The following is a 25,091-nucleotide window of genomic DNA, read 5'->3' as shown; positions in this document are numbered from 1 at the left end:
TACCAAAGGTTTTAGCTATGCTATCATTAAGATGTGAACAACAATTACTTTTTCCGTAGATTCTTGCTTAGGTGGTAAACTTGCTTGCTTACATTTGGAAGCCAATTTTACTACTATAGGACAAAGAAGTTATATCTTATTTCTACTCTTCCTTAACCTTCATTTACTTTGTTTTTTCCTATTCAGTAAAAGTTTTCTAATATTTTTGCACTCAATTTCATGGACAGTTGAATCTTTCATTTTATTTTTTTAATATGAAAATTAATTAGAAAAGAATAGCTCCTCAGCAGGCCAGAAATAAGTGAACTGAATTATAAGCCTGCATCTCAGCTTGAGACTCTCTTCCAGAGTCAGCAACAATCTGGCTTATTGCCTCAAACTTAACAGCTGGAAAAACACAGGCCCAATTTGTCAAATAAAACGCATGTAAACATGTCTGAAAATGCATGCAAACATGGTTTAAAATACATTTTTAAGTAATATCGAACATTTTACTAAATTCACAGCACTCATTTATCATCTTAGAAGCAGAATAAGAGTTTCTTTTCAGCTCAGCAATTTTTATGAAGTTTCTACCCACAATATTTTGTGTAACTCACTGAAAGTAAAGGAGAAAAACTGAATAATCAAATGGCAATCTAATAGTAATTCAAGACTGGGCACAGTGGCTCGCCTATAATCCAGCACTTTGGGAGGCCAAGGCAGGCAGATCACTTGAGGCCAGGAGTTCGAGACCAGCCTGGCCAACATGGTGAAACCCTGCCTCTACTAAAAATACAAAAAATTAGCCAGGCAGGATGGTCCATGCCTGTAATTCCAGCTATCAGGAGGCTGAGGCACGGGAATCATTTAAGCCTGGGAGGCAGAGAAAATAGTAATTCAAGAGTATATCAACAAATAGGGATTAACAATAGAACACAACACTTTCATTTATATGAATCACACAATTTCATTTATATGAAGCTAAAGAATAGGCAAACTGGAAATGTGCTCAAATTAGATGATGGTGAGGGTTGCCTGATCATGTAAATACACTAACAACCATTAAAATGAACATATTAAATAGATGAATTTTATGGTATATAAATTATATCTCAATAAAGGAAATAAATATTATAATACACAAAAATTTGATAGGCCGGCCGCAGTGGCTCACTCCTGTAATCCCAGCACTTTGGGAGGCCGAGGTGGGTGGATCACTTGAAGTCAGGGGTTCGAGACCAGCCTGGCCAACATGGTGAAACCCGGTCTCTACCAAATATACAAAAATCAGCTGGGTACGGTGGCACATGCCTGTAATTCCAGCTACTTGGGAGGCTGAGGCACGAGAATCACTTGAACGGGGAGACAGAGGTTGCTGTAAGCCAAGATCGCGCCACTGCACTACAGCCTGGGTGACAGGGCAAGACTCCATCGCAAAAATAAATAAATAAATAAACAAAAATAAAAATAAAAATAAAAAATAGAATATTATAATAAAAATTTGATATCTTTAGATTTTTAAAAGCTTAACTTCATTTGTCTTATATAGTGCCCATCTAAAAGTTGTTTCAGATAATTCAGTAAAGTTTAATAAATTATCCCTTTGAACCTAAAAAAAAAAAAGAGCATTCAACACTAATCTACAGTAAAAGAAATTAGAATGCTGGTTGCCTGGGGTGGGGAGCAGAGATAGAAAAGGTGCCCAGTGGAATATTCTGGGTGCTAGAAATGTTTTACATCATGATTGAAGTATGATTTACAGGGGTGTATGCTCATTAAACTGTACATTTAAGTTCTGTATGCAAATTATATCTTGATTTTAAAAATTAAACCATTAGCAGGATACAACTAAAATGAGCTTGATTTATGCATATGAAAACATACCTGAGCCTCCTCTCCAGTCCCAGGGGCATCTTTGGAATACTGCAGAAACTGTGCCACATAGGTCATGATGGACTTTTCATCAGGATCAACAACATCCACATCTGCAAGATACACCACACTATCAATTAGCTGTTACACATTTACTATAATGAATACTCAAGAATGGGCTATGCCATAGCCTCTGCCATTTGGTTCACAGGCTCTGGAAATGCACCAAAGTTGACTACTTTGTGCATCAAGTTTGGATGACTACCCAGCCATCCAATCTCTATTTACTCAGCCTTGCTGCAAGACTGTGCAGTGGCTAAGAGTTTAGATCTATACTCAGAGAGATCTGGGTTAAATCCTGGCACTAGTATGTGCACAGTCTCCATTTTCTAATAATAAAGTATCACTATGGGGTATGTCTGAGGGCATAAGTAGTCAGAGAGGATGAAGAGGAGAAAATAAAGCATTCCTCTTTCTAGACACATAGTGCAGAAATTCCTCCAGGAATGCAGGAACATACAGCAATTAGAATGCATTCCTGACACGTTGGTCTTGGCATGTGTGCAGTAAAGCATCTCCAAAAGCATATATTGTACGGAAGGCTTATCTAAGACATCCACAGAGTTTGTTCATTCATTCATGGAACAAGTAAATCTACTGAAAGCCTTCTACAGGCCAGGCTTTGTGATGCATTAAGAGTCCATGGTGAAATAAGTTTGTAAAATGCTGAATTAAACAAAATTTTAAAGACTACAAATTCTTATTTATCTGATTTTTTTTAGACAGGGTCTCTCTATGTTGTCCAGTCTGATCTCAAACTCCTGGCCTCAAACAGTCCTCCAACCTCAGCCTCACAAGTAGCTGGCACAAGACACTGTGCCAGGCATATAAATTCTGTAAAGTGCAGAACTTCTCCAGGCATCTAATAAGTGAAGGAGATCATAAAATCACAAAAGGGGGGATGCAATATGTCACAGACAAAATGAACACCTAATTTGGAGGTGTTTCTTGACCTAAACAAGCAATGAAGATTATTGAAAAAAAAAAAAAACTTCACTGTTTATTTATTAATTAAGTTAAACTTAAAGCAACAAATATTTACAGAGAGCCAATAAATGTGGGTCACAGGCAGGGGCTACAAGGATACATAAGGTATGGTCCATGCCTTTGGAGATCTTACATTTCAACCCTCTATTCATTCAGCTAGCAGATGCTAGATGCCTTAAAACATTATCTGCCCCTCAAGGAGTTTAAGGTTAGGAGAAAAACAAATAAACAAATACAATACACCATGCGTGCTTTAGTGAACATATTTACTAGGTTCAATGAGTGCTCTAAGTCACCTGAAGTAGAAAATAAATCCAATCCATTTGCAAACAATGTAATTCAAGGCAGTAAGCATATAAAAACCAGCAATAAAAAGCTGAGGGTAGGGTCTCAATATAGGAAGAATTTCTAAGAATTAAGTTATTCTATCTTTAACTGAAAAATATACAAACACCAAGAGATACATAAAATAATGATATTGGCTTATTTAGATATCACTTTATAAAAACTTATTATATACGAAGCCACACATGAAGATTAAATGTGTTAACAATATTATGTCAAAATAGTTCCCTTATTCAAATATGACTATGGTATTTGGTTTGCATAAATCATGATGCATTTCACATTTTTGAGCTATTACTTAAGCCATTTATAATGAATTATGGGCAATTATGAGGAGGAAATTTGTTTTTACTATAGTGTCTATTTCATTGGTTGCCTGGTTATTTGTACATACAAAAATGGAGAAAATATTTTATACTAATAATAAAGATTTGGAGAATCACAATATAAGAAAAGTATTTAAAACAGTCATCAGAAACAGGAAATGAGAACAAAAGCATGAGGAAAAATAAAGGAAAAACAAAAGACAACGAAAAGCCAAAAAGAAAAGCCAAAAGACAAAGAAAGGGAGAAAAGAAGGTAAAAAAGGAAGGGGGTAAAAAAAGACAGGGGTAAAAAGTTAACAAGAATTAGTAACAACCAACATGAAGCCAGACCAATGTCCAAACTGTAGAAATACGGCTGTAGGCAGGCCAGGTACGGTGGCTTAAGCCTGTAATCCTAGCACTTTGTGAGGTCGAGGCGGCAAATCACCTGAGGTCAGGAGTTCTAGACCATCCTGGCCAACACGGCGAAACCCCCTCTCTACTAAAAATACAAAAATTAGCCATGCGTGGTTGCACATGCCTGTAATCCCAGCTACTCGGGAGGCTGAGGCAGGAGAACTGCTTGAACCCAGGAGGCGAAGGTTGCAGTGAGCCGAGATTGAGCCGCTGCACTCCAGCCTGGGAGACAGAGCAAGAGACTCCATCTCAAAAAAAAAAGAAGAAAAGAAAAAAGAATATGGCTGTAAGCTCACATATAAGTTCTAAGTTCACATTAGGCTGTGAGCTTACAAATATAACCTAATTCAACTCTTACCAAAACCTGAAGTCCAAAGAAGCTAAATACCAGTAGTAAAGAGCACAGCTACCACACCAGATCTTGGCTTCTAATACCATTCTCCAATAAAAAGAGCCAGGGCTCCTTGGAGAAATGACTGATCCTAAGACTGGGGCAGGAAATATACAAGATGAGCCTGCAGCATCTCGTCAGGCCAGAAAGTAAGAAAATGCTCAAAAACAAACAAGCAAACTCCATACTGATGGGGATAAATCAAAGGAGCATAGGAGCCAACTGAAAGAGCTCCTAGTGGACAAAACTTTGAGCGTAAAGAGGACTTTTTAAAAAATTGACCATTAAAATAAACAAAGTAGTATTGCATTACAACTAAGAGTATAAAATATCAATAAGTCCATACTGATAGAAATAAATGACTGAATAAATAAGTAAATGGGGGAGAACAGACAAATCTCTGCGCAGAAGAACTTCAAATACTTTACACAGATAATCCGCCATCAAGGAGAGTGAGCGTTAACTCTCCCAAGTGTGGGCTATGCAGTGATTTCCCTCCAAAGAGCACAGTATGGAGAGAAGGGGGAGAAAAGAGTAACTTTACCATGAGAACCCTGATCAGCACTAGCTCAGCCAGGTGATCAAGGTAAGCATTGACAGTAATAAATCATGTTGACAATGTATACCCTTGAAAGGATGTGATGAGAATGACATTCTACTGCTGAGTTCTTCCTTGCAAGAACACAAAAACCCAGTATAATCATGAGAAAAAAACATAATGTAAATTCCAATAAAGGGGCATCCTAAAAAATACCTAACCAGTAATCTCCAAAACTGTCAAGGTCATTTATTTAAAAGTCTGGGAAACCGTCACAGTCAAGAGGAGTCACAGGAGATATGACAGCTAAATATAATGTGGTATCCTGGCTGGGATATTGAAGGAGAAAAAAGTCATTAGGTAAACACTAAGAAAATATGAATAAAGTATTACCTTAATTTAAAATAACATATCCGTATTGGTTCACTAATTATAACAAATGTACTATACTAATGTAAGATGTTAATAGGGGAAACTGGGTGCAGGGTTTATGGGAATTTACTGCACTATCTTCTCAATTTTTCCATAAATCTAAAATTGTTCTAAAACTGAAAAGGCTTTTTTTTGTTTGTTTGTTTGTTTTGAGATGGAGTCTCACTCTGCTGCCCAGGCTACAGTGCAGTGGCACGATCTCCGCTCACTGCAACCTCCGCCTCCCGGGTTCGAGCGATTCTCCTTCCTCAGCCTGGGCAGAAGAACTTCAAATACTTTATATAGATAATCTGCCATCAAGAAGAGTGAGCATAACTCTCCCAAGTCTGAGCTATGCAGTGATTTCCCTCCAAAGAGCACAGTATGGAAAGAAGGGGGAAAAAAAGAGTAACTTCACCATGACAACCTTGATCAGCACCAGCTCGGCCAGGTGAGAGAGTAACTGGGATTACACGCATGCACCACCACACCCAGCTAATTTTGTATTTTTAGTAGAGATAGGGTTTCACCATGTTGGCCAGGCTAGGTCTTGAACTCCTTCCCTCATGATCCACCCGCCTCGGACTCCCAAAGTGCTGGGGCATCAGCTACAGTGCCCCGCTGTAGTTTATTTAAAAATACAAAAAGGGGCCAGGAGTGGTGGCTCACGTCTGTAATCCCAGCATTTTGGGAGGCTGAGGTGGGCAAACACTTGAGGCCAGGAGTTCAAGACCAGCCTGGACAACATAGCAAAACCCCATCTCTACTAAAAATACAAAAATTAGCCAGGCACAGTGGCACACACCAGTAGACCCAGCTACTCAGGAGGCTGAGGCAGGAGAATCACTTGAACCAAGGAGATGGAAGCTGCGGTGAGCCAAGATCACGCCACTGCACTCCAGCTTGGGAGACTGAGCGAGACCCTGTCTCAAAAAAAAAAAAAAAAATTAGCTGGGCATGGTGGCGCACACCTGTAGTCCCAGCTACTGGGGAGGCTGAGGCACAAGAATCGCTTTAACCCAGGAGGTGGAGGTTGCAGCGAGCCAAGATTGCTGGGCAACACAGCGAAGACTCTGACTCCAAAAAAAAAAAAAGGAATGAAGTATTGATACATGCCACAACATGGATGACCTTGCAGACATTTTGCTAAGTTAAAGAAGCCAGTCACAAAGACCATATATTGTATAATTCCATTTATGTGAAATGTAATTAGCAAGTACTGGGGCATGGGGGGGTTAGGGGTAAATGGAGAGTAACTGCTAATGGTCACAGGAGTTCCTTTGGGGATGACAAAAATGTTCTAAAATGAACTGTGGTGATGAGTGAACAATTTTGTGAATACAGTTCTCCTTGGTATCCACAGGAATTGGTTCCAGGACTCATCTCTAGATTGCTTTTAATATCCAATACAATGTAAATGCTATGTAAATAGTTGTTACACAATTGTGTAACATGTATTGTTTAGGGAATAATGACAAGAAAAAAGTCTGTACATGCTCAGGACAAATGCTTTTTTTTTTCCAAATATTTTCAATCCAGTGTTGGCCGACTCCATGGATATGGAACGCAGACATGAAGGGCAGGCTGTATACTAGAAACCACTAATTTGTATACTTAAATGATACATCATATGGTATGTGAATTATCTCTTAATAAAGCTGCTTAAAACCAAAAAGATTAAGTGACAAATCCACAGTCACCTGGTCAGTGAGTGTGCTGGAACTAGCTGACTCACATCGGCTTAAGAGAGTTGACTGCTAAATGTTCAGAAGTTTTTGTAAGCTGGTTGTGAAAAAATCATCAATAAAAATTAAATCATATAAATGCACAAATTATATTAAAAGCATAGGTAATAAATACTCAAAACTTATCACTTCCCAATTACTGTATTACATTTTACTATTAACTATATGCTCCTGAGGCTATCTGTCTATTGTATCTGTATGACGGAAACAACATATAATGGTGTGGGTACTGCACATCTTTTTCTAATTCTGTGTTCAGTGACTGCACATTGGTAACTTGAAATCAGTCATAGCAGTAGCATTTATCACACAGAAGTCTGCAAATGAGGGCTTGACTGTTGTTCTGTTAACTGCTAAAAAAGAGATGAAGAAATTGTTAATAATGCAGGTAAATCTTAAAAATATGTTCTGTCTAAAGCTGTTAGTTGCATTGCGAATAGCATAAAAAGTTGAGAAAATATTCTTCTAGTATTCAATTCAGCAAAGAAGTCACTCATGTCATTGAAGAACAAATGAAGTTCTGATATACCTCTTATTACACTTACTTATTAACATAAAGGAAATTCTAAACTAACATTCATGTCAGAACTATACTTCTTCAGCAAATACAACCCTAAGTTAGTTACAGATGGATACAGAGTTTGGCAAAAATGAACAGAGGCATTTTGGGGCTATATGAAATCTATAAGAAAGTGTATCATAAATGTTATAATTATTTATAAAATAATACATATTCCTTAATATCAGTAAAATCTATAATAGTGTAAATGTGTGTACATTTCCCATTGTTTGGGAGAGCCAGTCACTAAACATTTGTATACACACCCCAGTAATAGAGCTGAGACTAGAATTCATACGTGCTTGACCTATTCGTTCATCATAATTTTCACTAATCCCGTATACCTCTATTATGACCTTAATTTTTTTTAATAGCTTTGGTTACATTATAAAACATTACAATTCAAAGTAAAGTGCTTTTGAGAAAGAAGTAAAATTTTTAAATCTTAATTTTATAAAGTTAAATTATAATTTGATGATGATCTCTAAAACTAACCAGTACTTAGGATGTTGTTGTTAACAATCCAACACGACTGAGCAGAATCAATGACCAACCACATAGGGACAGACGGGAAAGCAGCAGTTTCTATTCTCACAGAGGTTCAGCTTTAACTCAGAGGGAGGGAGGAAGGAGAGACATGTAAACAACTTTAATTCAAGACTCAGAGAAACATCTTACAAAAGAGATTTAGAATAGAATAAAAGAATCAAGAAGAAAAAAACACAGAACATAATAGAAGAAAATCAAGACAGAGGCTCAAATTATTCCCAATAACAGCATTGTTTGCTTTCAGCTGTGGCTTCCCCTATAATTACTGAAGTTAACAAATTGGTAGGAATTGTTTGATTGCATCAAATTCGATGAAGAGTTTAAGTTAAACCCTCCAGGACTAAAATAGAATGCCATTATGGTTATTCATGTATAGATACTATTTTGAAATCAACTTCATGCTAAGCCTTAAAGATTGTTTTAAAAACAAAGAAGCTTCTTTACCTTCTGGTTCCAGCAATCTGGGGATTTTTAATTCTTGTTCTGCAATTCTGAAGGCCTCTCTCAGATTGTCTTTGTTGGATCTATGCTTCACACTCTTCATGTCAATTAGGCCTGGTCGCAAGGCATGAATGATGGCCAAAAAAGCCATCCCATTTCTCCAACTTGACTTAAAATCGGTCACATTGACAGACTCATAGCTATCATAAAAGGACAAAAACATGATAAATACCATTAAAAAGAATGTAACACCCCCCTCCAATATATTCAATAGTAATTAAAATTTGGCAAATCAAGTAAATTAGATACATCATGCTAGATAAAATTTTTTACCTTGTGACCAAATTAAAGGAAAATGCCAAGTTTGATGAAACTCAAAATACACAGAACACTGATTCTCAAAATTTGGTTCCTGAGCCAGCAGCATCAGTATCACATGGGGTGCAGGTATTAGAAATGTAAATTCTCAGGCCGAATCCCATACCTACTGAATCAAACTCTGGAGGTGGGCCTGAAATCTGTGCCTTTAAAAGCCCTCCAGGAGATAATGATATTCACTCAAGATTGATGCCCTTCATTACCAAATCTGTTGGCTTAAGTCTGCCTTTAAACTTCTACATACAGGGAAGGTCAAGGTCCCTAACTAGAGGAAATGATTTTCTTTTTCAGTGGGACAAATTAAATGATACATTGTGTGTAATTAATGGCCAGTAGCTCACTAGATAGATAGACCTTGTCACTCCTCTGCTTAAAACCCATCATGACAGATGAATGGATAAACAAAATGTGGTATATACATACAATGAATATTATTCATCCTTAAAAAGAAGGGAAATTCTGGCTGGGGACGTTGGCTCATGCCTGCAATCCCAGCACTTTGGGAGGCTGAGGCGGGAGGATCACTTGACAATGGGAGATTGAAGCTGCAGTGAGCTACAATCGCACCACTGCACTCCAGCCTGGATGACAGAATGAGACTGCCTCAAAAAAAAGGAGGGAAATTCTGACACATGCTACAACATGAAGGAAGCTTAAAAACCATGCCAAGTGAAATAAGCCAGTCACAAAAGGACAAATACCACATGACTCCACTCATATGAGGTATGTAGAGTAGTCAAATTCATAGAGAAGTAGAATGGTGGTTGCCAGAGGCCAGGGTTTGGGGGATGATGGGGAGTTCTAGTTTAACAGGTACAGTTTCGCAAAAGGAAAAAAGTTCTGGTGACAGAGAGTGGTGATGGTTACACAACAATATGAATGTAGTTAGTGCCACTGAACTGTACACTTAAAAATGGTCAAAGTGGCAGATTTTAGGTTATGTATATTATGTCACAATAATATCTACATCTGTCTATCTCTCTCTCTCTCTCTCTATCTATCAATCAACATCATTAGCTAGCCATTGTATTTAGAATAACATCTCTCACCCTGGTCCACAGACCCTGAGTGATTTGGCCCCTGCCTGCTTCTCTCATCTTTGTATCTCCCCTCTCTTACAGAGTTGCAGTCACACCAGCCTTGTTCCTGTTTCTCAAAGCCGCCCTCCTAGTCACTGTCCTTGGACACTCCTTCTCACAGATCTTCATAAAGCCTCCCACTTGAGGAGTCAGCTTAAAGTCTCCCCGCAGCAAAGCCCTGCCTTACCACCTGCATTAAAGGAGACACTCTCCCTGCCCTCAACCTTCTTGACCATAACAAAAGTCCTTCCTAATCTGCTTGCCAACTGTAATTATCATATTTCTTCATGATAATTCCTGCTTTCCCCGTCAGGATGCAAGCCTTTGAGAGCAAGGGCTTTGCCCTTCTTGTTCACCACTGTAGACTCATTCCCCAAACAATGCCTGGCATATCACCAGGGCTTAAGACACATATTTTTAAAAAAATCACTCCATCACTATTCTGTGCTTCATAAGGGATCAGTGAAAGTCTTGCAAAAGGGTATAGTTGCCTGCAACACTTGGGATATATTCTAGAACAACTATAGTGTCCTTTCATATCCCATAAAAAGCATGAAAAAATTCAATAGACTATTTTAAGGTCTGAATCAAATGATAAAAGCTACTCAGGAAATAGTCTGCTCCAGATGACCTGGGTTTTCCTGTTTACTTACGGGAAAAAAGCTTAAAACTATGACTGTAATAAACTACATAGCAGTCAGTGATTTTTGTGTTGTCTAACAAATATGTTTGTGGTATCTACTTCATCCAGAAACTGTTCTAAATGCTTTAAAAAAAATTCTTACGCATATAACAACCTATGACATATTACTGTTCACATTTTATGACTGAAGAAATTGGAACACAAAGAGATTAAGTGTTCAAAGTCACCAGTTAGAAAGTACAGGGCGCCAGCACTTCAAATCCGGGTACTCTGACTTTGGAGTGTGCAAGACTAAGCTAAACCATTAGGTGGGTGCAAAAGTAATTGTGGCTTTTACCATTAAAAGTAATGGCAAATTGTAATGCAATGGCAAAAGTAATGCAATTACTTTTAAGTAATTAAAAGTAATGGCAAAAACTGCAATCACTTTTGCACCAACCTAATAATAACTAAAGGATGGCGGCTGCAGCTGAGGGCAGGGCCAGACCTCAGCACCTTGAGTGTTGAACCAGCACTGCACTGACTGGCAGGCACTGTACTTAATACTGTGTAGGTCAGCTCTGCACTGATGAGCCAAAGCCAATACCACAAAGACGCTGCTGCCAGACCTTAGAGGGTGGAATTAGGCTCCTGGTTGGCAGAACCTACACTCATTTAGATGTGGAGAACAGGGCCTGATTCATCTGTTTCACAAATGAGAAAATACAACATATTACTTACAAAACAGTCTTATTGAAATAAAACACAAATATTGAAATAATAAAACACAGGATATTGAAATAAAAGTTATCTAATAATATCACCAATGATGGCCAAAACTAGGATAAACCCATGATGAATTATTTAAGAAGTGTTACATTTTCATAAGCTTAGCATAAGCTCTACAGTTGAAAACTAAGAAAGATGGGGAGACGTGAAGAAAAGATAAACTGTTGTAAAATATATGGGGCTTTGAAAGGACTTTAAGGTTTTTTATGCATAAATGAAATAAATCTGAGTATGACATAATAATGCTTTTCACAAATACTGTTTGGGATTTTTAAAATATAGAAAACTGGAGTACAAATTATCTCTAGGAGATTCAAGAAACAGTTCATTTAATATACTTTAAACCTCTATATAAGGTTATGTATGTTTATGGCTCTCATAAAATATAGAGAACGAATGACAAAGAAAAGTAAGGCTGGGCCGGGAGCAGCGGCTCACCCCTGTAATCACAGCACTTTGGGAGGCCGAGGTGGGCAGATCACCTGAGGTCAGGAGTTTGAGACCAGCCTGGGCCAACCTGATGAAACCTCATCTCTACTAAAAATACAAAATTAGCTGGGCATGGTGGTGCACAGCTGTAATGCCAGCTACAGGGGAGGCTGAGGCAGGAGAATTGCTTGAACCCAGGAGGTACAGGTTGCAGTGAGTTGAGATCGTGCCACTGCACTCCAGCCTGGGCGACAAGAGCGAAACTCTCTCTCAAAAAAAAGAAAAGAAAAGTAAGGCTGAAAGCAGAAGTTCAGCTCTATCTTGGCCTTTCAGCAGGAAGGACTTACTCTGAAGTCCTGCATTTGAAAGGGCTTAGCAACATATTTATGACCCTATTTACCTAACAATGCTATGATGTGACAAGAAATGCCTTTTGAACTCGACAGCTGTTCTAGTAGAGAGACCTCCTGAATCTACAGTCCTTATTTTTCCTAAGCTCCATCTCAGACACTGGTTAAAATGGAAAAGTAAATTGTCTACCAAGAGCAAAAAACATTTTTCTTTGTTTAAAAAAAAAAAAGATATGAGCACTAACTTTCCTTCATTATCCCCAATTTTTAAAAATGCATACTCCAGCCTGGTGTGGTAGCTCACACCTGTAATCCCAGCACTTTCGAAGACGGAGGCAGGTGAATTGCTTGAGCTCAGGAATTTGAGACCAGCCTGGGCAACATGGCAAAACCCCATCTCTACAAAAAATACAAAAATTAGCCAGACATGGTGGTGTGCACCTGTAGTCCCAGCTACTCAGGAGGCTAAGGTGGAAGGATCAATTGAGCCTGGGAGGTCAAGGCTGTAGTGAGCCACAATCGCACCACTGCACTCCAGCCTGGGTGACAAAGTGAGACCCTGTCTCAAAATGCATACTGTCTGGTCTCTGTGCTTCCTAACTGAGCTACGTTTCTAAACTCTGAGGTCTCTTAATATACTCATATACATATTCAAGAGATAAGTTTTGTTGTATGTGTGTGTGTGTGACAAGAGTTTCGCTCTTGTTGCCCAGGCTGGAGTGAAATAGCGTGATCTCAGCTCACCGCAACCTCCGCCTCCCAGGTTCAAGCAATTCTCCTGCCTCAGCCTCCCAAGTAGCTGGGATTACAGGCACATGCCACCACGCCAGGCTAATTTTTTGTATTTTTCATAGAGACGGGGTTTCACCATGTTAGCCAGGCTGGTCTCGAACTCCTGACCTCAAGTGATCTACCCGCCTCAGCCTCCCAAAGTGCTGGGATTATAGGAGTGAGCCATCTTGCCGGGCATTTAAATACCACTTTATTTCCATGTAATAATATGCCACCTAAACACAGCAGGTGGGATGAGTTCGTTTACCCAGGTGATACCACCTTCCAGCCTTTGAAACCAAACGTGGCTGAGCTCTTGGGCTTCCACGTACGGAAGAAGCACGGAGAGGAAGGGGGATAGTGAGAATTTTCATGTTAAGTGAGGGAGGTGTTTGGGTGGTGAGGTGGTGTTGGTTGATACAGCTGCCCTGTGTGTCTCTTAGGGTCATAGCAAACTACTTACGTGGCGCATTGTTCCTGAGCCCACAAAAGAAGGGCCTTTCTTGCAGACATCTGCCATCTTGCTTGCACTTTAGAGCATTTCTTAGCTGGAGGACTTGAGGCAGGAGATGAGTCAACCACACTCACATCATCCAGGGAAGGCTGATTGTAATTGCAAGAAAGAGTCTGGGCAAGCTTCTCAATCTAAGGAAGGCAAAGTAGACTTAACGTTTATAAAAGCATAAGTTACCAGCATTGGGCCAAAATTTCCAGTCAAAATAGAGACCTAAAAAGCATCCTGTGACAGTCACAGTTTACTCCTGGTGAAATGAATACTGGGCAAATCCTTGAATAACAGCATCTGCCATGGGGGCTGCACTTTTGCTTCCTAAGGAATGACTTGGGTCATTCCTTACCCTCACCCAGGCATGCTGTCCCACATTGAGGGATGTCCCTCATCAATTCATCCACCTGAAGTGCTTATGGAGCACTTCACTGTAGTTTAACACCTGTCAAATAAATCGAACTGAACCAAATTGAGCTCCTAGTCTAGAGTATCTTTAGAGACTGGATCAAGTGAAATGCATCCATTATGAACAAATGTACACATAGAAAAAAAGATAGTCAAACACATGGATAGACAAGTCCAGAGGAAACAAATAAAATTGCCATTAAATCTATGAAAAACAATTGCATTAATAATTTAAGAAATTTAAATGTATACAGCAAAAGAATAGCTTTTATTATATTATACAGGCAAAGTAAATGTAAAGGCAATACCCAGTGATGGTGAAAGTATGAGAAACTAGATATTCTTATATTGCTAGTAAATGTACAAATTGGCTCAATTTTTTTGGAGGGCGATATGGTATCTACCCAAAACATTAAAAGATAAATCCATAAACGTTAAAGTATTTAATACATTTCTCTCAACAAATGACAGACTAATCAGACAATCCATAATAACAGATGTCAACAACACAATTAACAAACTTGATCTGATTAGCACTGATCTGGCAAGCACTACCAACATTCCTTTCACGAGCGTACAGAACATTTACTGACACTGACCATGCTGCACCATAAATCAAGCTGCAGCAACTGTGAAAGACTGAAATCATTCAGAGTATGCTCTCTGACCACACTGAAATTCTAGTCAGCAGCAAAGATATAACAGACAAAATCTCCAAATATTCGGAAATTAAGCTACATATATATATATACACATATACATATATATATACATATATATACACACACATATATACATATACATATATATATATACACACACACATATATATATATAATTTTTTTTTTTTTGAGATGGAGTCTCGCTCTGTCGCCCACGCTGGAGGGCAGTGGTGCAATCTCGGCTCACTGCAACCTCCGCCTCCCGGTTCAAGTGATTCTCCTGCCTCAGCCTCCTGAGTAGCTCGGATTACAGGCGCATGCCACCACTCCCGGCTAATTTTTGTATTTTTAGTAGAGACAGGGTTCCACCATGTCGGTCAGGTTGGTCTCGAACTCCTCACCTTGTGATCTGCCTGCCTCAGCCTCCCAAAATGCTGGGATTACAGGCGTGAGCCACCGCACCCGGCCTAAGCAATATATTTTTATATGGCCCATGGGTCAAATGAGAAATAGTAATAAAAATTAGAAAATATTTTGAACAGAATAATTAAAATGTTATACTCATAGATTGAAAGATGCAATATTTTTTAAATGTCAATTTTTTTCTAAAATGTTTCATGTATGCCATGCAATCCTAATAAAAATTCCAGCAGGAGTGTGTGTGTGTGTGTGTGTGTGTGTGTGTGTGTGTGTGAGTGAGATTATGTGTGTGTCTGTGTGTGTATGTGCGCGCACGCACACGTGTGAAAACTGACAAGTTATTCATAAAATTTATATAAAAATGCAAAAAGCAAATAATAATGAAGACTTTCTTAAAGAATAAGTTGGACAACTTACACTGTCGGATATCAAGACTTACTATATAGTTACCAAAATTACAAAGTATAGTACTGGTGCAAAGAGAAGTGATGAAACAAAATAGGTCATTTGAAAATGGAGCTTCACATATAGGGCGACTTCATGTCGACTTCACGTGTGAAGGTGACACTACAGCACAGTAGGAACATGGTGAGCTTTTCTTTCTTTTTTTTTTCAGACAGAGTTTCACTCTTGTTGCCCAGTCTGGAGTGCAATGGCACAATCTCGGTTCACCGCAACCTCCGCCTCCCAGGTTCAAGCGATTCTCCTGCCTCAGCCTCTCGAGTAGCTGGAATTACAGGCATGCATCACCATGCCCGGCTAATTTTTTGTATTTTTAGTGGAGACGGGGTTTCTCCATGTTGGTCAGGTTGGTCTCGAACTCCCAACCTCAGGTGGTCCACCTGCCTCGGCCTCCCAAAGTGCTGGGATTACAGGCATGAGCCACTGTGCTGGGCCATGGTGAGCTTTTCAATAAACTATTGAGTCAACTGGATGGCCATATGAAAAAAGTAAATTTTGATTGTTTCAACATAACATACAAAATCGATTCATTCTTGAAAGACGGTAGATCTAAATATAAAATTTAAAACAACTACATTTTCAGAACTGGGCTGTTCAGTATGACAGCCACTAGGCATATGTGAGATTTAAATTCAAATTAATTGAATAATTTATTTCCTCTGCCATACTAGCCACATCTCAAGTGTTCAATAGCACAAGTGGCTAGTGGTCACTGTTTTGTACAATGTAGCTATGGAACAGTTCCATCACTGCAGAAAATCCTATTGGACAAAATTGTTCTAGAAAATAATGTAAGAGAATATCTTCATAGTAAAAAGAGGTCGTTAAAGAATAGAACAGGCCAGGCACGGTGGCTCACACCTGCAATCCCAGCACTTTGGGAGGCCAAGGCAGGTGAATCACCTGAGGTCAGGAATTCAAGACCAGCCTGACCAACACGGCGAAACCCCATCTCTACTAAAAACACAAAAATTAGCTAGACATGGTGGTGTACACCTGTAGCCCCAGATACTCAGGAGGCTGAGGCAGAAGAATCACTTGAACCCAGGAGACAGACATTGCAGTGAGTCAAGATTGTGCCACTGCACTCCAGCCTGGGCAACAGAGCAGGATTCTGTCTCAATTAAAAAAAAAGGAATATAAAAGTATAAGCCACAAAAGAAGTTGATAAATTCAAACTATATTAAAATTATGAATGCTTCTTCATTAAAAGATTGAAAAAGCAAGCCAGAGTCAGAATTATTTGCAATTTATATATATATTCTACAAAGGACTTTTGTCCAGTATATATTATGTTATACTGTAATATATATTATAGTATATATATTATATAATATATATTACAGTATATAATATATACTGGACAAAAGTTATATATTACAGTATATATATAATATATACTGGACAAAAGTTCTTTGTAGAATATATATAAATATATATAATGTATATACTGGAGATCACATATACATATATAATATGTATGTATATATGATCTCCAGTATATATGTCTGTGTATCTATATCTCCAGTATATATGTGTATGTGTATGTTTTTTGGAGACAGGGTCTTGCTCTGTTGCCCAGGCTAGAGTGCAGTAGCACAATCACGGCTCACTGCAGTCTCAACCTCCCAGACTCAAGTGCTTCTCCCACCTCAGTCTCCAGAGAAGCTGGGACCACAGGCAGGTACCACCATTCCCAGCTAATTATTTTTATTTTTATTTTTGCAGAGATGGGGTCTCCTTATGTTGCCCAGGCTGGTATTATATTCCTGGGCTCAAGCAATCCTCCTGCCTCAGCCTATCAAAGTGCTGGGATTACAGCCATGAGCCGCTGCACCCAGCCTAGAATATATTTTAAAAGTCTATAAATCATTACACATAACATCAAGGCTTAAATAATAAATTTTAAATGCCAAGTATTAGCAACAGGGATTGGAGCAAGAAACTCTGGTGAGTATAAATTGGAACAACCACTTTGATTAACTGTTTGGCAGTATATACTAAAGCTAAAGATCATATGTTCTGACACCATCAGTTCCATTCCTAGGTACATGCAGGATGGAAATCAGGATTTATACAAGGTATATACAAGAACGTTCTGAGCAGCTTTATTCATAGCAGCTAAAAACTGGCAACAGCTTGACCAGCCTGGCCAACACTGTGAAACCCCATCTCTAGTAAAAATACAGAATTAGCTGGGCGTAGTGACACACACCTGTAATTCCAGCTACTCAGGAGGCTGAGGTCGGAGAATCACTTGAACCCAGGAGGCAGAGGTTACAGTGAGCCAAGATCGTGCCCCACTGCACTCCAGCCTGGGCGACAGAGCGAGACTCTGTCTCAAAAAAACAAAACAGAACAAAATAAAAAACAAACAAATAAAAAAACTGGCAGCAAAAGAAAGGTGCACCAACAATACAATGGTAAATATGTTACGGTATATTCATACAATTGGATATTCATGCAGAGCAATGAACAAGAAAGACTTACTGATACTTGCTACAATAAGGTAAATTTCACAGACATGATATAAAATGAAATAAGTCAAACACGAAAGAGTACATAGTGTACATAAGAGAAGACATTTATAATTCCATATGTATGGTGTTAAAGACTCTACACTTATCCATAGAGCTCAAAGTGGTGCTCACCTTTAGGAAAGGAGGGCAGTGATTGGGAGAAGGACCTGGGGCACTTAGGGATGCTGGCAAAGTTCTATATTTTTATCTGGCAGGGTGATTATATGGGTGTGTTTCATTTATAAATATTCATCAAACTCTATACTTAAGACCTGTTCATTTTTATCTGTGTATGTTACATATACATCAACAAAAGTTTACTTAAAATTTTTTAATTAAAAAAAAAAAAAAGGCCAGGTGTGGTGGCTCATGCCTATAAACCCAATATTTTGGGAGGCCGAGGTGGGTGGATCATTTGAGGTCAGGAGTTCAAGGCTAGCCTGGCCAACATGGTGAAACTCCGTCTCTACTAAAACTACAAAAATTAGCCAGGCATGGTGGTGGGCACCTGTAATCCCAGCTACTCAGGGGGCTGAGGCATGAGAATCACTTGAATTCAGGAGCCAAAATCACGCCACTGCACTCCAGCCTCAGCAATACAGAAGTTTCAAAAAAAAAAAAAAAAAAAGCTTTAAGCCCAGCACGGTGGCTCACGCCTGTAATCCCAGCACTTTGGGAGGCCAAGGCAGGAAGATCATGAGGTCAGGAGTTCGAGACCAGCCTCGCCAATATGGTGAAACCCCATCTCTTCTAAAAATACAAAAATTAGGCAGGTGTGGTGGTGCACACCTGTAGTCCCAGCTACTTGGGAGGCTGAGGCAGAATCAGTTGCACCCAGGAGGTGGAGGTTGCAGTGAGCCAAGATCCCGCCACTGCACTCCAGCCTGGGCAACAGAGCGAGACTCTGTCTCAAAAAAAAAAAAAGAAAGGCTTTAAGTTTGCAAACCCTATGGCACAATGCCACTTCTAAGAATTTGACCTGTGGAAATAATTAAGATTGTATCGCAAAGGTTTTACCTTAAGGGCATTCTTATCTGAAATTACCTATAATTACAAATGATCATGAGCTTTCTGACTATCCATTAGTGAAATATAGTACTTTACAACAAACATCATGCCTCCATTTATTTATTATATATATATATATATATATATATATATAAAAATTCAGAAAGCTGTTCATCAGAGCATGCTGAAAACAGTATGGACAACATGACCCCCATTTTGTTAAAATATATACATATGAACATACATTAATTATTGATGTAAATATCATAAAGACTATACACTAAATTATTTACAGCAGTTATAGTGAGTGGTAGATTACAGATAATTTTATTATCTATATTAAAATTTTTAATTATATTTCAAATACCAGAAAACTATAGGAAAACATAATAAATGACCATGAACTATCAAATTTTAACATTTTACCATATTTGGTTTAGATTTTCTTAAAGAAATAAAACACAGGCCAGGCGTGCTGGCTCACACCTGTAATCCCAGCACTTTTGGAGGCTGAGGCAGGTGGATCACAAGGTCAGGAGTTCAAGACCAGCCTGAGCAACATGGAAAAACCCTGTCTCTACTAAAAATACAAAAATTAGCTGGGCGTGGTGGCGCGCACCTGTAATCCCAGCTACTCAGGAGGCTGAGGCAGGAGAACCTCTTGAGCCCGGGAGGCGGAGGTTGCAGTGAGCCGAGATCGTGCCACTGCACTCCAGCCTGGGCGACAGAGCGAGACTCTGTCTCAAAAAAAAATAATAATAATAAGTAATAAAAAAATAAAAATAAATAAAACACAGATACAATTTAAGCCTCTTTCTCTCTCCAATCCCATTTTATCCTTTCCCAGAAAAAAAACACACAACTTAAATTTAGTTTTCATAATCTCATGCATATTATTCCATTGTAATTACAAATGCACGTATCCAGAAATAATATATAGTCTGTCTCTGCATGTTTTAAATTTTATGTTAGTTATGCTATTTTTCTAGTTTTTCTAAAATAAATATTTTTCCTAAGTTATTTTTAAAATAATTATGGAGATACAGAAAATGCAACATTTTAGGTAGTGCAGAAACCCTGCACTATGTCAGAATTCCAGGCCTGAAAAAACATATCAATCATATGTTTTATAAAGTCAGAACTATAACCATCACTAAATCTTGATGTCCTCGCATAAGAGCTAGCATACAGTAAGTGTTCAAAAATATCTGTGAAACGAAATGCATCCACAGCTCAGTCTTGGGATAGAGCTGGATGTTGTGGGATTATTCACAGTCAGATAGGACAGGAGTCCCCCAAAATGGGGAGGCTTTACAAACTTTAGTGGTTAGATTTCAAGCATTTACTCCAGAAGCTTCCTACCCTCTCCCCTGCCATAGTAAACAATAAGAAGCAAACATTTACCATGGCAGGTTCTGTTCAGACTGGTGCTGATATTATGGATAATGCAGGATATCATGATAATTCAGCAATCAACTTTCAATTGAAAAATAGCAACAGGACAGGCACGGTGGCTCATGCCTGTAATCCCAGCACTTTGGGAGGTCGAGGCAGGCAGATCACCTGAGGTCAGGAATGTGAGACCACCCTGGCCAACATGATGAAACCCCATCTCTACAAAATATACAAAAATTAGGCCGGGCATGGTGGCTCACACCTGTAATCTCAGCACTTTGGGAGGCAGAGGTGGACGGATCACCTGAGGTCAGGAGTTCAAGTCCAGCCTGACCAACATGGAGAAACCTCATCTCTACTAAAAATACAAAATTGGCTGGGCGTGATGGTGCATGTCTGTAATCCCAGCTACTCGGGAGGCTGAGGCAGAAGAATCACTTGAACCTGGGAGGTGGAGGTTGCAGTGAGCCAAGACTGCACCATTGCACTCCAGCCTGGGCAACGAGAGCAAAACTCCACCTCAAAAAAAAGAAAAAAAAAAAAACGAAAATTAGCCAGGCATGGTGGCGCGCATCTGTAGTCCCAGCTACTCAGCAGGCTGAGACAGAACAATCACTTGAACTCAGGAAGTGGAGGTTACTGTGAGTTAAGACTGCGCCACGGCACTCCAGCCTGGCCGACAGAGCGAGACTCCATCTCAAAAAAAAAAGAAAAAAACCAATAACAGAAATGGCAAAAGGTCTGCTATTATTTTCTACCTCTTCAAGATTTCCAGAGGTCCTATTTATAGGAGAAGCTCAGGACTGAATCTAGTCAACTCACACTTATTGCATTACATTTATTTTATACTGTGGTAGGGTAGAAATAATTTTTATATCATCAAACTACTTACATGAAAGTGCAGGATAATTGTCCAAATTAGGCCAAGGATAATGGATGGGTTTCCATCAATGATATCAGTAACATGAATATTTATTAGCTTAATCTGGAAAACAAAAAGTGCAGGTTAAAAGGAGGAAATATCCCAGAGCATTAATCTCTCCTGTGAATTTTTAAGAAAAATTTATACTTACTGATCGGTTTCTTAGGAATGTCAAGGCATGTTCTATATTGATTCTACACTGGAAGGTATTAGATCCTTTATCCCGAGGCTGTGAAATTCAAGCAAATATATTACTCAGAAAAAATGAAATACATATTTTTTAGGTCAACAGAAAGTTTCTCAGTGTCATTTAAAAATCTTACCAACTGTTGCCCAGAAAGTACTTCTAGCAGATCCAGGAGGACATGCCCCTTTTTAATGTCTGTGAATAGGTCGGATATAACTGAGGGAGAAGTGTGCTGCAGAAGGTCACAAGAAAAATAATCATTCAAACTTTGGTCCAAAAAGAATACCTTTAAGAATCTCATAAATGTGCTTTGTGAAAAACTAAAATTCAGTAATGACTTTCTTCTTAATTAAGAGAATGAGAGAGAACATGCAAAGATTCATATCAAAACGTAAGAAAAGTAGCGAATTTAATTTATCTTATGGCTAATTTCCTGTAACACAACACCCTTTCTGCGTGGAGCTTTCACTGAGAGCTTAAAACCTGTGCACACAAGTGGCATTAAAGACGTTTAGAATCAGCCGCTAGTGACCCATCTGGAAAGCAGATTACATTTCTGGAGTAACCTGCTTATGTATTTACCCTTTCTTAGAATTACAAGCACCGTGTTGAAATGGACAGAGAAAAAAACAGTGTGTGGTCTGTGAGAAGAGGCTCATTCATTGTGTATCTAGGTTACTCTAGACACTCAGCATCAGTGTGGTAGGATGGCACAGTGATTATGATCAAGGCCACTGAGTCCAGACTGTCTGGTTTCATATCCCAGCACTATCACTTTTAAGCTGTGTGACCACATGCAAGTCACAAAACTTCTCTGTACTGAAGTTTCCTTGACCTTTAAAAAGGTATATTACTATCTATTTCATAGGGATGTCGTGAAATTATTTGTCAGGAGTTGTCATAATCATTACACTTAAAGAGTTTAGGACAGTTTCTAATATATAACATTTATTATATGCAAATCAGTATTACTATTACTTCACTTGATGAAAGAGATGTGATTAAATATTTTTATAGCACTGTCCCATATCCTCAACAAAAGTCCCTTTTTTTCTGTGTGAGAAAGAGTAACAAATACATCAAAACAAGACCAAGATAACTTTTAGCACATTCTTTCAAGAAAAGACATTCCACAACCTTTTCCCTGTCATCACCAGTACCATTTTTTAATGGCCTCCTTGGGGTCAAAACAGAAGGAGTAGGGGGAGTAATAAATAGATTTATAATCTAATTTGGTCTTCATTTGCTTACCCTGGCCAACTGTGAGTTTATCCAGCACGTGAAGGCTTTCTTCTGGGTGTCTTCCTGTTCAGCTATCAAAGAAAGAACAACAGCAGTTATAAAAGCAGAAGCCTCAGAAACCTCCTGCACATATCAGAGCTTCAAAGGTCTGTCACGCTAGGTGTGTGCCTGTTTCACAAGCTTACAAACTTTCCAGGATTTAGTCTAAACTGTAGATGTTTGTCCAAGTAGTGTTTTAGAAAAAGCATGTTGATACGATATTTTTTTTAAAACCATGGGTTTGTTGACGAGACAATGGTTTTTAATATTTTTTACTGACTAAAGAATTAGCACCACGGTGCTGTGGTTCACACCTGTAATCCCAGCACTTGGGAGGCCGAGGTAAGCAGATCGTGTGAGCTCAGGAGTTTGAGACCAGCCTGGACAACATAGAGAAATCCCATCTTTACAAAAAATACAAAAATTAGCGCATGGTGGCATGAACCTGTGAGGGGGGAAGATGGCTTGAGCCCAGGAAGTCAAGGCTGCAGTGAGTCGTGATCATGCCCCTGCACTGCAGCCTGGTCAACACAGCAAGACTCTGTTTCATGGAGAAAAAAAAAAAAAAATGAACTGAGACCCTATACCACCTTGACAGTACTATACAAAGAACTGTGAGCAGCAACAGGAGTTCCTAACCTAGACTTTAAGTTTAAGCCAAAACCGTGCAGTAAAGATGACCCCAGAACATAAGAAGATGTTTTAAATGGCACATGAAATCATTAAGGTTTAGTCTTAACATTTATCATGGAGAATATATCGCCACTGAATTAACTGTAAATGGGCTGTAATTAGAGAGAACTGTGTTCAAATCCTGTTTCTGTTATGGGGTAGCTATGTGACCTTGAGCAGTGTCCTTGTTTAATAAAAAAGTAATACGCATTTGTCTCTAGAGATTATTATAAGAATCTAATGATTCACTTAAAGTGATTAGCATAGACTCTGGCACATAAGAAGTGTTGGCTATTACTCTTATTAAACAGGTAAGGGTCGGATGTGGTGGTTCACGCCTGTAATCTCAGCACTTTGGGAGGCCGAGGCCGGTGGATCACCTGAGGTCAAGAGTTCAAGACCAGCCTGGACAACATGGGGAAACCCCATTTCTACTAAAAATGTGAAAATTAGGCGGGCGTGGTGGCACACGCCTGTAGTCCCAGCTACTTGGGAGGCTGAGGCTGGAGAATCATTTGAACCGAGGAGGCGGAGGTTGCAGTGAGCTGAGATTGTGACACTGCACTCCAGCCTGGGTGACAATGCCAGACTTCGTCTCAAAAAAAGAAAAGAAAAAAGAAAAAGGAAAAGAAAAAAGAAAAGAAAAAAAAATCCAGGTAGGAGTCAAGGGGAAGACCTGAACCCTCAGACTACAGCCCTTCTTGCCCCTCTGAGCAGGAGTGGGCCCCACACTGACACCATGCCTCCCTTAGCCCTCTACTCCCTGATTTTCAGCAGACATTCTCAACACCAGGGTTAAGGGTTAGCCCTGCACTCAACAACTGAGCTTCCATCTCCCCAGGTCTCCTCACCTGGATGGGCAGAGATAAGCACAGGCCCAGACACCCATGGCACCCTGTGCCCAATGCTTACGGCCTTGCCACCATCAACCTCCAGTTCACAGGGCCTCATCTCACTATACCCTTTATCCTTGCTTATATCAGCCAGTGCATGCACACATGCACACACTCACATGCACACATGCAAGCACACACATGCACACATGCACACACACGCACACGCACTCTAGACTCTCAGGTCTCTCTCATTTCTTTCTAATTCCTGTAAGACTCTGCATATCCCCCCAACTTTTCTCATCTCCCACCTCTCCTTAAGTCCTAAAGTGCTTCCACGGATGATGACACCCGTGGTGTGCCATCAGCAAAATCCCCTCCATGCCCAATACCCTCTCTGGTGTTGAGGCTTTCCCTTCCTGCTTTCATGGAAACCTGGCTCTCCTCTGAGAATACCACTTCCCCTGCAGCCCTCTCAAGCGGCGGCTTTGCTTTCTCTTGCAGCCCTCGTACCACTGCTTCCTCCCTCCTCGTGGCCACCTCCACTTCATCCTCCACCCTCTTTGTCCCTGAAATCCCCTAGCTTTGAATCTCACGTCATTAGACTATCCTTGCTATCACAATTGTTACCTACCTCTACCATTTCCCACCCTTTCTGCTCCTTCTCCACTGTCACTCTGTCCAATAGTCTAATTCTTAGTACTTTCTAATTTACTTATTTATAGACAAGGTCTCACTCTGTTGCTCAAGCTGGAGTGCAGGGGTATGATCATGACTCACTGCAGCCTTGACCTCCC

At 39.5% G+C, this 25,091-nt stretch overlaps 1 protein-coding gene across 9 annotated transcripts in view; it reads right to left on the bottom strand.

Annotated features, from left to right (window-relative positions):
* Positions 1-25,091, bottom strand: part of SYNE2 (spectrin repeat containing nuclear envelope protein 2) — a 368,901-nt gene that overhangs the window by 258,367 nt on the left and 85,443 nt on the right. For all 9 annotated transcript variants that reach the window (XM_034937677.4, XM_034937678.4, XM_034937679.4 and 6 more), the window contains exons 3-9: positions 22,760-22,821; positions 21,645-21,740; positions 21,473-21,550; positions 21,292-21,384; positions 13,484-13,665; positions 8,606-8,802; positions 1,867-1,967 (exon numbers count right to left, since the gene is read on the bottom strand). In XM_034937677.4, coding sequence (XP_034793568.1) covers positions 1,867-1,967; positions 8,606-8,802; positions 13,484-13,665; positions 21,292-21,384; positions 21,473-21,550; positions 21,645-21,740; positions 22,760-22,821 — 809 coding nt within the window. The remainder of the gene's footprint in view (positions 1-1,866; positions 1,968-8,605; positions 8,803-13,483; positions 13,666-21,291; positions 21,385-21,472; positions 21,551-21,644; positions 21,741-22,759; positions 22,822-25,091) is intronic.

Source organism: Pan paniscus, chromosome 15 (genome assembly GCF_029289425.2).
Source record: "Pan paniscus chromosome 15, NHGRI_mPanPan1-v2.0_pri, whole genome shotgun sequence".
Taxonomy (NCBI): domain Eukaryota; kingdom Metazoa; phylum Chordata; class Mammalia; order Primates; family Hominidae; genus Pan; species Pan paniscus.
Note: the sequence above shows the minus strand (reverse complement) of the source record. Positions and strands in the feature narration are given on the sequence as shown.